This window comes from Phacochoerus africanus, chromosome 6 (assembly GCF_016906955.1).
Source record: "Phacochoerus africanus isolate WHEZ1 chromosome 6, ROS_Pafr_v1, whole genome shotgun sequence".
Lineage (NCBI taxonomy): Eukaryota > Metazoa > Chordata > Mammalia > Artiodactyla > Suidae > Phacochoerus > Phacochoerus africanus.
Genome location: NC_062549.1, coordinates 55,038,770 through 55,051,420, shown reverse-complemented (window position 1 = coordinate 55,051,420; position 12,651 = coordinate 55,038,770). Strand labels below are relative to the sequence as shown.

Genomic DNA, 12,651 nt, shown 5'->3' with positions numbered 1-12,651 from the left:
AGGGTGGAAAAAGTGAGGGTGGTTTTCTTGTTTTTTATTCTTTTTTGTCTTTTTAGTGTCGCACCTGAGGGCATATGGAGGTTCCCTGGTTAGGGGTTGAATAGGAGCTGTAGCCGCTGGCCTTTGCCACAGCCACAGCAACGCGGGATCTGAGCCTCGTCTGCAACCTACACCACAGCTCATGGCAACACTGGATCCTAAACCCCCTGGGCGAGGCCAGGGATCAAACCTGCATCCTCATGGTTACTAGTCAGATTTGTTTCCGCTGAACCATGGTGGGAACTCCTTGTTTTCCATTCTTACGCCCCAAACTGCTAAAGATAGTTACAGACATATGTCTCTATATAATATGCTATATTGCTACATTGTAAATGCCCTCTGATTTTTTTCCAAAAAAAAAAATGATTCTAATTTATCTAATAACATAAATTCCAAAATTAGATACCCAGATGATATTAAATGACCTAACCATTTTCTTATAAATATATTCTGATACTTAAAAAAACCCCATAGAGATCCTTTTCCTGTTTTTAATGGTTTGTGGTATTTTCACTTTACTCTCTGTATAAATTAACCTGACTTTATAATTTTATCTTCTGCATTACTTTGGAGAACTATTACCCTCAAAATTATGTAGTGTCATATTACCAAAAATCTACCAATATGTGAACCCGTTTATTTAAATTGTTACTTAAAATACTAAAATCAAGTTTACAGCTGGGTGGGGGGAGTATATGGCATATTGAATTTTCAACTTTGCTGACTTTTTGGAAGTGTTAACATAAATCAAACACCAAATAGAGTCCTTACTAAAAAAAAGGCAAGAAAATTGCAGTTAGTGTTTTATTAGAGAGGATAAGTAATTATATTGCTACCCTATACTTTTGTGCTTGAATAAATATGGTCCCAAATTTATTCTTTAGTTTAAACCAGTTATTAGAATGCACTTATAATCTCTTAATTTCCATTTGTTACATACCAGTTAGCAATGTCCTTGTGAGCTACTAAATTTTGAAGAAATGCTTGTAATCCTAATTGTCTCTCTTCTAAAAAGTCGGCATTGTAATTATCTTTAAACCAGCGTTTTGGTGGAAGTGCTAATCGAAAGCCTGGAAACATCTCTTTTAACTGCAAAAGAAGAAAAAACACAATGTGCAACTCAATTTTATCAGTTCTACAAAATCGATCACGTTAACTACGTAAAACTATTCACAAAACAAGCTTACAATAAAAGAATTAAAATTCAGCTAAGCTTTTTACACCTTGATTGATTTACTTCTTGATTTCTACCAGGAGTATGCATAGGAGTACAGTTGTTCCACATCCTTGCTAACACTTGACATTGCCCATCTTTTTAATGTTAGCCATTCCACTGGGTGTGTAGCAGTATTTCACTGTGGCTTTAATTGCCTTAATCTGCATTTCTCTGTTGACAAATGGTATTAAAACCTTCTCCTGTGCTTGGATCTGCATATCTTCTTTGGTGAATTATCCATTCAAGTCTTCCAAACCCTCTGCTTAAAAAAAATTACGTTGTGGGAGTTCCCGTTGTGGCGCAGTGGTTAACGAATCTGACTAGGAACCATGAGGTTGCGGGTTCGATCCCTGCCCTTGCTCAGTGGGTTAACGATCCGGCGTTGCTGTGAGCTGTGGTGTAGGTTGCAGACGCGGCTTGGATCCCGCGTTTCTGTGGCTCTGGCGTAGGCCGGAAGCTACAGCTCCGATTCGACCCCTAGCCTGGGAACCTCCATATGCCCCGGAAGCGGCCCAAGAAATGGCAAAAAGACAAAAAAAAAAAATTACGTTGTCTTTTTATTAATTGCCAGAGTTCTTTATATATTCTAGATAAAAGGCTTTTGTCAAGTAAATGTATGACAAATACATTCTCAGACTGTGGTCTGACTTTTCATGTTAACAGTCTTAATCTAATTTTTTTTTTCTTTTATGATATGTTTTTTTAGATAATATTTAAGAAATCTGCTCACTCCAAGGGTACAAAAATTTTCTTCTGTTTTTTCTTTTTCTTGGATGTTTATAATTTTAGCTTTTACATTTTGGCTTATGATCCATTTTGAATATTTAGCTTAAATTTTACTTTCTTAGGGAAGACTTTTCCACCTCCTAAGCTAGGTTAGATTTCCCTTTATACACTCCGACCAAGTGACTATAACTGGGTAACAAGTTACCTCAAAACTCAGTGGTATAAAATAACCATTTATTAGGTCATGGACTCTGTGGGCTGGTAATTCATACAGGGCATGGCGAGGATGGATTATTTCTGTTCCATAATGAATTAGAACCTCAGCTGGAAGACTTAAGTTGGGAGCTGGGATTACCTGAAGTTCACTCCTACTTACTTATAGTGGATGAGGCTGGTTGTTGACTGAGACCTTAGTTGGAGCTGTCAGCAACAAGCCTAACATGGCTTTTCCATCTATCCTGGACTTTCTCATAGCATAGAGGCTGGATTTTAAAGGGGAGAATCCAATATAGTTAGGATGAAGCTGTGTACATCTTATGATCTAGCCTCATCACATAGCATCAGTTCCACTGTTCTCTACTGGTTAGTCACAAGCTCACCCAAGCTTAAAGGGGGGTGGGAAATAGTCTACCTCTTCAAGGTCAGTGGCAAGATTCTGGAAGAGCATATTGTATTGAGAATACTGCTGTGGGCATTTTTTTTTTTTTTTTGGTTAGGGCCACCCCGCAGCATATGGAGGTTCCCAGGCTAGGGATCCAATCGTAGCTGTAGCCACCCCCCTACGCCAGAGCCATAGCAACGAGGTATCCGAACTGTGTCTGAGACCTACACCACAACTCATGGCAACACCAGATCCTTAACCCACTGAGTGAGGCCAGGGATCGAACCTGTGTCCTCATGGATGCTAGTCAGGTTCAGTTTTGTTAACTGCTGAGCCACAATGGGAGCTCCTTGCTGTGGGCATTTTTAGAAAAGACAACCTGCCACACATGCCCAAATCATTATTTTTTAAATAACATTTATCATGATATAAATAATGCTTATTAAATTTTGGACTCTCTTACCAAACTTTGTGAGGGCTCAACTGTGGAACAAGCCCTTCTTTTCTGGGGATAATTAATGAGTATCTTATATTAATGACTGTGTCCCACTTCTGACATACTCGGATTTAATCAGTTGGGGAATAGCTGAGACACTATAATTTTAAAAAGCTTTCTAGGGAAGTCCAAAGTACAGCTAAGACTGAGGACCATTTTACAACACTGCAATGATTTTGTCTTATTTGGAGCTGCATCTTCAATGTCTAGCATAATGCCTGCTACACTACCAGCAGTCAACATCTATGTTCAATAAATGGATAAATGAAACCAAAGATTTTCACATTTTTATACTTAAATATAAGAAAAAATATCACAAGGTAAGAAAAAAGACTAGGAAAAATTCACAGGGTAAAGTGTTAAGTAAAAATATAAAATACAACATTCTGTCTCTATTTCTATACTGAAAACCCTGATTTGATTTCATGTTAGCTAGACAGTTTTGACCTTGGAGTTTTGTTGTTTAATATGTTGGCAATGAAAATAGTAAAAGCCATGAAGAGGAAATAGTCTTTTTGTTAATTTGAAGCTTTAAAATTTAAATGTCACATATATCTACATGCATGGTTAGAATTTTTTTCCTTTAAAAAATAATCCTCAGAAAAGAGAGAGTTGTTCCACAATTGTTTCCAAAGCCTTTATATTACAGGTGCTTTTTAATAACTTTATTTTGAGTAAAGAACAACTTGGAGTTATACATTAGCTTGAAATAACTTTAATAAATGCTAGTTTTTATATTTCACCAAATTATAACATTAGTAGATTTTCTAGGAAAATATCATAATGGGCATTTACTGTTTCTATAAACAAGCCTTTAAAAAAGTAATGCACATGTTCAGGGAATTAAGATGGAAAACTCAGCACACTCATCTAATTCTATTTTTCTGCAACTCCACTAAAACTACAGTAAAGAGAAAAAACATAACACAATATACTGCAAACTAACAAGTAGAGGGGAGAGCAGCAATTGACTTAGGAGAGCTAAGAAAACCCAAAGTGTACGGAAATCCACACCAAATTTATTATGGACAGAGACCTCAAATTGCTCATGAACTGGCAGCAGAAGGCAGGAGACTGGAAAACACTTGTCTAGAGTTTGATCAACCCATGAAAAATGACCTAAAGATCCCGATCTCAGAAGTTTTCCAATGGCCCACCTTCGACATTCTACAGTGAATTTTATTTTAATTTTTTATTTTAAGTGAGAATTTCAACAATTTTTAATTTTTACTTATTTATTTTACTTTTTAGGGCCACACCCGTGGCACATGGAGGTTCCCTGGCTAGGGGTCCAACTGGAGCTACAGCTGCCAGCCTACACCACAGCCACAGCAACGCTGGATCCAAGCTGTATCTGTCACCTACACCACAGCTCACGGCAACACCAGATCCTTAACCCATTGAGCGAGGCCAGGGATCGAACCTGCAACCTCATGGTTCCTAGTCGGATTTGTTTCCACTGTGCCACGACAAGAACTCCTACAGTGAATTTTAAAGCCAAATCAGCCTCACCCATGGAGTAAGAGATTCCAATCTGCTTTTAGTACCCAACTTTCAAACATGATGAGATAACCATTACTATACATCATTACTTATCATGGAAGACAAAGACAAACAGAAAAAAGTAACACAGACAACACAAGGAGAAAAAAAACCAGAAAATAAAAATAAAAACAATCAGTAATATACTCAATGAATTAAGATATTACATTCAAGAAATAAGAATGAAATGACAAAAAGGGATATTCAGAGAATAAAAAGATGCTCTTAGAAGGAAGAAAATCTCCAAAATAGCAAAAAAGAAAAAGAGAATGAAAAAGGGAGAAAAATATAAGGAATTAGAAAGGGAGAACTGAGAATGTAGGAGGGAAGAATTCATTAATTAAGCAATTGAAAAACATTTCTCTGCAACATGGATGGACACAGAGATTATTGTACTAAGTGAAGTAAGTCAGGGAAAGACAAATTTCATATATCATTTATATGTGGAATCTAATGAAAATGACACAAAACAACTTATTTATAAAACAGATACAAACTCACATTTCAAAATAAAAGCCATGGTTACCACAGAGGAAACCGTGGTTGGGGGTGGGGGGGGAGGGATAAATTAGGAGAATGGGAATAACATATACACACTACTGTATATAAAATAGATAATTAACAAGGAAGTCCTGGATAGCATAGGGAAATCTACACAATAGTCTATAATAACCTATATGGGAAAAGAGAATGGATATATGTATATGTATTCACTTTGCTATATACTTGAAACTAATACAACATTGTAAGTCAACTATATGCCAATCAAAAAAAACAAAAAAGCAAACATTTCTCTGAACGAAAGGACATGAGTTGCTCAGCGCGTCCAAGATAGCAGAAGAAAAGAAATGTACAAAAAGGCATTGTGAAATTTCAGATTAATTACAGAGAAGATTCAACAGACTTCCAAAGATGACAAAAACAGGTAACATAAATGATCAGGAGCAAGGAGAGCTTTGGACTTCTCAGTAGTGGCACTCAACACTAAAAGCAAGATGACAATAGTTTAATGTCTTCAAAATTCTGAAAAAGATTATTTCCAACCTAGAATTCTATATACCCAGCCCAAATTTCAAGCAAGTCTGAAGACAGAATGAGAATATTTTTAGACGGTGTGGTCTAATAGACATTACTATTTATGTAATTTTCACCAAGAAATTACTGGGGAATTAATTCTACTATGAGGAAAGAGTAATTCCAGAAAGAAGATATGAGATAAAGGAAAAAAGATCTAACAAAGGAGAAAAGTGAAAAAATTCTCAGAAAGACAGTGAAAGGCAATCTAAGGATGCTACTTATGAACTACATGCTGTCAATCAGTTCGGCACAGTACAGGACAGCGTGACCCAAGAGATAAGACATGTTGAGGATTACCGCTGAATTTTTTTTAATGGGAGGATTAGCCCAGATTTTCACCGTCCATTATGAGGACGGTGAGCTGATAATGGTTCTGCTCTCTCCCTATGCTTTGCTGCCTGGAACCAACTAAGAATAATCATTTTTTACCTCACAGCTTCAATCTACTCTTGCAAGTTGTAAATAGACAACAGTGAGCTTTTAAGCAGAATATAGAGAAAACCCCACTTTTCATTGCCATATTTCTGCAAACTATTTATTGCCAGCGTGCCCTACAAGGCTGCCAGATGTCTCAACTCTAAAAAGCCCTATGTGTACCAGATCTTGCTCATAATTTTGCCCTCTTTCTCACAAGAGGATCTTATAAACTTCTAGAGAAGCTGAAGCCAGATTATAAGCCAGGAGAATTAAAAAAAAAGAAAAGAAAAAAAAATAGCATCCTATAGAAAATTTCCTCTTTCTAAAGAGTGTTATTGTTAAGTAATTTTCATATTGTTAACTATTTTTTTCCCTTGCTACTATAGATAAGTGGAAAATTTAAGCTCCTTAAAATTAGAATCAGAGCTGCATAGTTTCTACTCAGTACTGAACTCCTGGCACAGCGCTGAACTCAAACTAGTTGTTTCACAAATAATTCATGATTAGTTTTATAAAATGAAAGATCCTATGATTTTACTTTATTTTTTAACTATTATAAAAACAATAACTACCATTTAAACTGTGGTTGCTGGTGTTTGACACACTTTTTTGATTCTTGCCAGTAAAATCGGGTGATGGGTAGAGCTCTGGTACCTAGAAGACTGACACAGACACATTAATTTTTAAGTGCCCAACTTAAAGTATGAAGGAGATATTTACTAGATTTAAATTAAACTACTAACAACTTTCTTCAAAAGTTTAAGCTTTTGTTAATCTTTTTTTTTACCTTCAGCTTTTATTTTTTTAATCTTTATTTTTTTATCTTCAGCTTGCTGAGGATAAGAAATATTTTGGCAATAAAGGTGAATCTGGAGGGATAAAGGGAAGTAAACACTAAATAATAGATGAGTCTTAAAAGGAAAAATAAGAAATCATAAAAAATTGAAACTGTTGAAATGAATAACAATTTCATAAGAAAGCTAAGAACTCCACTTACTATCTAGTAACTTCATGAATTACTTTGGTCTTCTCGTTTGTTTAATCATTTAAAAAATGAACAGAAGTAAAGAATTATAGTTTTTTAAATTGTCAATGTAATAAGAACTTAGGAGGAGTAAATAAAATTTATATATAATAGCAGTAATATATAAGAAATAATACTTTAAGTATTTTCACACACTGCAAAAAGTCATTTTAACAACACTTTGATTAAGCTGAGCACTTTATCTTTTACCTTTTCATTCAAACTGAGGTTTCTGAAATGGCAGAAACTTTTTGGGACTCAGGCAGATGTAAAGTCACATAAATGGAATTTCCCACTACCAAACATCTGAAGCACCTATCAACTTGAGAAGTTTTGAGTAGACCAGTAAGAAGAGTGGGGAAGGTGGCAGATAGAAGAGAATAGCACCAGTAAAATTTCTTCTACTAAACATCTGTCAAAATTAGGAAGGACTTTTTGGTCCAAGGTCATTTTATTTGGCCTCTCAGAAGCATCATACACCACTTGCTTCTTTTGAAAAGAAGTTTTTCTTTTGGTTTCTTAAATACCAAACACCCCCACCTACCCCACCTGATTTCCCTCCAGCTCTGTGAACACCTCAGTTACTGTTTGTCTACTGAATTCTTACTTCAATTCTTTTCTTTTTTTTCTTTTTTTTTGCTTTTTAGGGCCGCATCCGAGGCATATGGAAGTTCCCAGGCTAGGGGTGGAATCGGAGCTGTAGCTGCCGGCTTACACCACAGCCATAGCAACTCGGGATCTGAGCTGCATTTGTGACCTACACCACAGCTCACACTAAGGCCAGGGATTGAACCCACAACCTCATGGTTCCTACTCAGATTGTTTCCACTGCACCACAACGGGAACTCCCTTACTGCAATTCTTAATCAATTCCCTATTGTTGGAAATTTAGGTTGGTTCTCATTTTTAACTATTAAAAACGAAAAAAAACATGAACAAAGAAAGTAGTAAATAAAAAAGCGTAAGTATCTTTAGGGCTAAATCCGGACCATATCCAAAATTTCTTATATAGGATAAATCCCAGAAATGTGATTATAGTGTCAAAATTATGCATAGCTTTAGGGTGTTGTCTAGGAAGACTCATTATTTCCAACAATGGAAATTCAGTTTGACAGGTGAAAAATAGTTTCTTAATTTTTTTTTTCTTGGTGTATTTGTGATAGTAAATGTTTTCCAAATTTACTGGGCATTTATATTTCTTCTGTGGTTTACTTTGTTCATACTATTTGCTGAATTTTCTACTTTTGGGTTTATAAAAAAACCCCTTATTTTTAAGAGTTCTTAATCTACTTTGTTGTTATCCTTCATCTGTCTCACATGTGCAGTGGGAAGAATTCTAGGTGGCCCTGTGACCTTTGCCCTTGATGTTGCCTCTGTGATTTTGTTATGTTACACACAGCAAAAAGGATTTTGTAGATGCAATTAGGGTACTATTCAGTTGGTCTTAAGATAGGAAGATTATCTAGGTGAGCCTAATCTTATCACATGAGCCCTATAAAGGTAGAGCTTTCTTCCTAGCTGGTGCCAGAAGAGAAAGTCAGACATTCAGAGCATGAGAAGGGCTTGATCTATTCTTGCTGACTTTGAAGACCGAGGGTCATGTGCAAGGGCTGGAGAGCTGTCTCTATGAGCCAAGAACAACTTCTGGCTAACAACCAACAAGGAAACAGGGACCCTGGTCTCACAACCCAGAAACCGAACTCTGCCAACACCTGAATGAGACTGGAAGCTTATTCTTTCTCGGTGTCTCCAGATAAAAGGCCAGTCTATCCAACAGCTTGATTTTGACCTTGTTTGACCCTAAGCAGCAAACTTTGCTGAGCACTCCAAATCTCTAGACGATAAACAGATGTGTTTTAAGCCACACAGTTTGTGATAATTTCTTATATAGAAACAGAAAACTAATACAACATGCTAATTTTTTTGTTCATTTTTCTGCAGTCATACGATCTGGGGGTCTTATTATACACATACATCTTTTCAAACTTCCAAGATTATATAAATAATCACTTATATTTGTAACCAATTTCAAACTTTTCATGTTTTTACATTAAAAATGTTTTTGGTTCCAAAAAGAGAAAGTTATGTGTAGAGATGGGACTTTGGGTTATTAAAAGTTAAATGAAACAGTTAATTTTCTTAGAAAATAGAAAAAATTTTAGTTAAATAACAAAGGAGAAAAAAAACAGAAATATAACAGCAGAACTATCAGAAACAGATAATAATTCCAAATTGAAAAGTCAGTATTAGATTTACTAAAGTACTTACTTTATCATTAAGCCTAGAGAAGTCAGTGTACCGTCTAAAAACTACCCAACTTTCTTCTGGGGTCTTCTTTACTAGTATTTTATATACCTATGAAGAGAAAATGAGAGACAGAGGAGTTTATAAAAATATATTTACGTAAAAATATTTAAAATTCAAATCAAATAATTTGAAAACATTTACTTGACAATCCAGATCATAACAATTATATAAAATATCAGAAATTAATGTATAAATAATCAATGTAGGGCACCAAAAGATTTTTTTTTCTTAAGAAATATGACTGACAAATTTGAGATTTTTTTTTTTTTTTTGCTTTTTAGGGCCACATCTGTATGGGAGTTCCCAGGCTAGGCGTCAAATCGGAGCTACAAATGCCAGTCTGCAGCACAGCCACAGCAATGTGAGATCTGAGCCACGTCTGCAACCCACACTGCAGCTCACAGCAATGCTGGATCCCCTACCCACCAAGCGAGGCCACGGATCAAACCGGCATCCTCATGGATATTAGCTGGATTCGTTTCCACTGCATTACAACAGGAACTCCCTAAAATGCTTTTTTGGTACATACTAATAATAAATAAACTCATCAGCCTCCAAAATACATTTTATGCTAACATATTTTAAAATTAATAAAATGGGGTTTCCACTGTGGAAATGATCTGGCTTGTCTCTGTAGAGGTGCTAGTTTGATCCCCTGGTATAGGATGCAGTTCAGGCCTGGGAATTTCCATATGCCGTGGGTTGGCTGAAAAAAAAAAAGAAATAAAAGAACCAATCATGTTTGAAGAAACTATGAAAAACAGCCATTCTTGTCTTACAGAGTCAATTTAATTTTTAAACTCAGTAACTGCCAAGCAAAGTTTTCAAATAAATTAGATGATGTTTTACTACTCATATATGAAAATTTACTTATATAAAAGCTTACAATCCTATAATTATGCACAATTATCTATCAAATAGAAAAACCTGGTTGAAGCAAGTCAATATTTTAAAAAGCATGTAAGAAAAACTAGATTCTATTTTTCAAAAGCATAATTATAGAATTTATTATGAGAAAGTACTACTTATAACAAAATTTTAGAGAAACATCCCCCAGTAGTTTTTGGTACAGTATTTTGAACACGACACATAAGAAGTACTCAATAACTATCTACTGAATGAATGAAACTCTTTTAAAAAGAGTACTTTTTTTTTTCCTCTTGAAGTCTGCTGTGCAATATTGTAGCTCTAGGGCTACACACTTTAGGCAGAATTGCCTATAGAGCCCTGGAAATGTGAGTCCAAACTGGTATATACTATGAGTATAATATACACAGGACTTCGTGTGAAAAAGGTATAAAAATACTTCGGTAAAGTGATTATATATTGGCTATATGTTGATCATATTTTAAATATATTAGGTTTAACAAAATACATTACTACATATAATTTAACCAGTTTCTTTTTTTTATAACATGGCTACCAGGAATTTTAAATTACATTTCACATTATGATCCTATTGGATGATCTAGAGACAATTCATTATTTACGAACTGTAGATCATCTCTAAATTATAGACTTCTCTTTCAGCTTTGAAGGAAGAGAACTGGCAAGGGTTAAGGATGAATCCATGAGTTTTGAAGTAAAATCTAAGTAATTTATCTGTGTTAACATATAAAAGGTGAGGAAGAAGATTATCTGGATACCCTTTAAAGTCTCCAGAAAGTCTTGATGTAAAACAGTCACAAAGGGGATACAAAGGAAACATTCTTTTTAGGAGTTACTAATTCAGACAAAAGGGATAAAAGGACTTCAAAACTTTTGACTCTGAGTAACTGATCCATGAAAAAAGTTGACTTCACATGATAATTAGGTTTATCTACACATAATACATATTAATCTTATTTTCCTGTTTTAAAAAATGAGCCCTTGCCTTTACCTGTTACCTCAGTTCCTACATCTCTCCGCATTGCTTATTCTGCCGTCAGCTACAAGGGTCTTGGCAGTTGTGCCACTGTCTGGAAAGCTTTCTCTTTTTTTTTTCTCCGATATTCTCATGGCTCATTCTTAGTTGTTAACATCTTTTCTTTGAGGCCATAACTCACAACACTATTTAAACTGCAATTCCAGTTTTGAGAAATGGTATTTCCTTTCCCTCTTTTATTCTTCTCTATAGTACTTGTCACCATGTGACATACAGGCAGTTGAAAAAAAATTACCTATCATCCATCGTTCATTCATTCAGTTGTGTAGCTATATCAGTATTAGGACCTGGCACATAGTAGGTTAAATTAATAAGTAAATGATTATGACTAATTTCATATTTGTCATTGATTTCTTCCTCTGCATTGTCTCGAAAAAGTTCCTATTTATATACCACTGACTTAAATTTGCCTACAAATTTTTCCCACGTCACCTCCATGAATGCTCATTTCTTCATACAGAAGGTAGGTCAATGTAAGGACACGAGCCACCAATTTATTATAATTTCCAAAAATCACTTGCAAAAAAGTCAAGTCTCTGCAGATTTCCCATCATATCATCAAGTCTTCATTATTTTAATCTGAAGATTGTATCTTCATCAATTATTTTAAATTTTTTTTCCTGGTGGTCCTTCCATACTAACATAAATTTATAGCATGAAATGTTGAAATAAACATGAAATCATTACTTTAAGAAAATCCAAGAGAAAGAATAAACTATTTCAACTTATAAGTGACTTTAGCAAGGTCACTGGCTACATAAATATATAATACCATAAGAAACCAAAATATATAAACTAGCAATGAACAAATAGAAAACATTAAGATATCAAGAGATTTATTTCTCCAAAAGATATAAGGCCTCTGTCCTGAAAACTATAAAATATTATTAAAAGAAGTTAAAGATTTAAGTAAACAGATTAGGTACACAGAATAGAAACCTCAGTACTATAAAGTTGTCAGTTCTTCCTAGATTAGTCTATAGAATCAATACAATTCCAAGGCGAAGGGCCAAGACACTCATGAAGAGGAACAGAAAGCTAAGTATTTAAGCTACCAAACATCAAGACCATGGTTAGGCTTCGGTACTTAAGACTGTGGAATTGGTAAAGGAGGGAAAAATGGAACACAGAATCAGACCTATACATTTACAGTCATGTGATTTATGATATAGGCAACGGGGCAGATGCAGAGAAAAAAAGAGATGTCCTTTCAATAAAACCCTAATTACTTGATCCCATATGAAGAAAAAAATTGTGCCTTGACCCTTACTTCACACCATGG

General features: G+C 35.0%; 1 protein-coding gene across 1 annotated transcript in view; it reads right to left on the bottom strand.

Moving 5' to 3' along the window:
• SNX16 (sorting nexin 16) overlaps positions 1–12,651 on the bottom strand; it is a 34,924-nt gene that overhangs the window by 18,418 nt on the left and 3,855 nt on the right. The window contains exons 3-4 of the mRNA XM_047783668.1: positions 9,407–9,493; positions 980–1,128 (exon numbers count right to left, since the gene is read on the bottom strand). Of these exons, the coding sequence (XP_047639624.1) occupies positions 980–1,128; positions 9,407–9,493 (236 nt within the window). The remainder of the gene's footprint in view (positions 1–979; positions 1,129–9,406; positions 9,494–12,651) is intronic.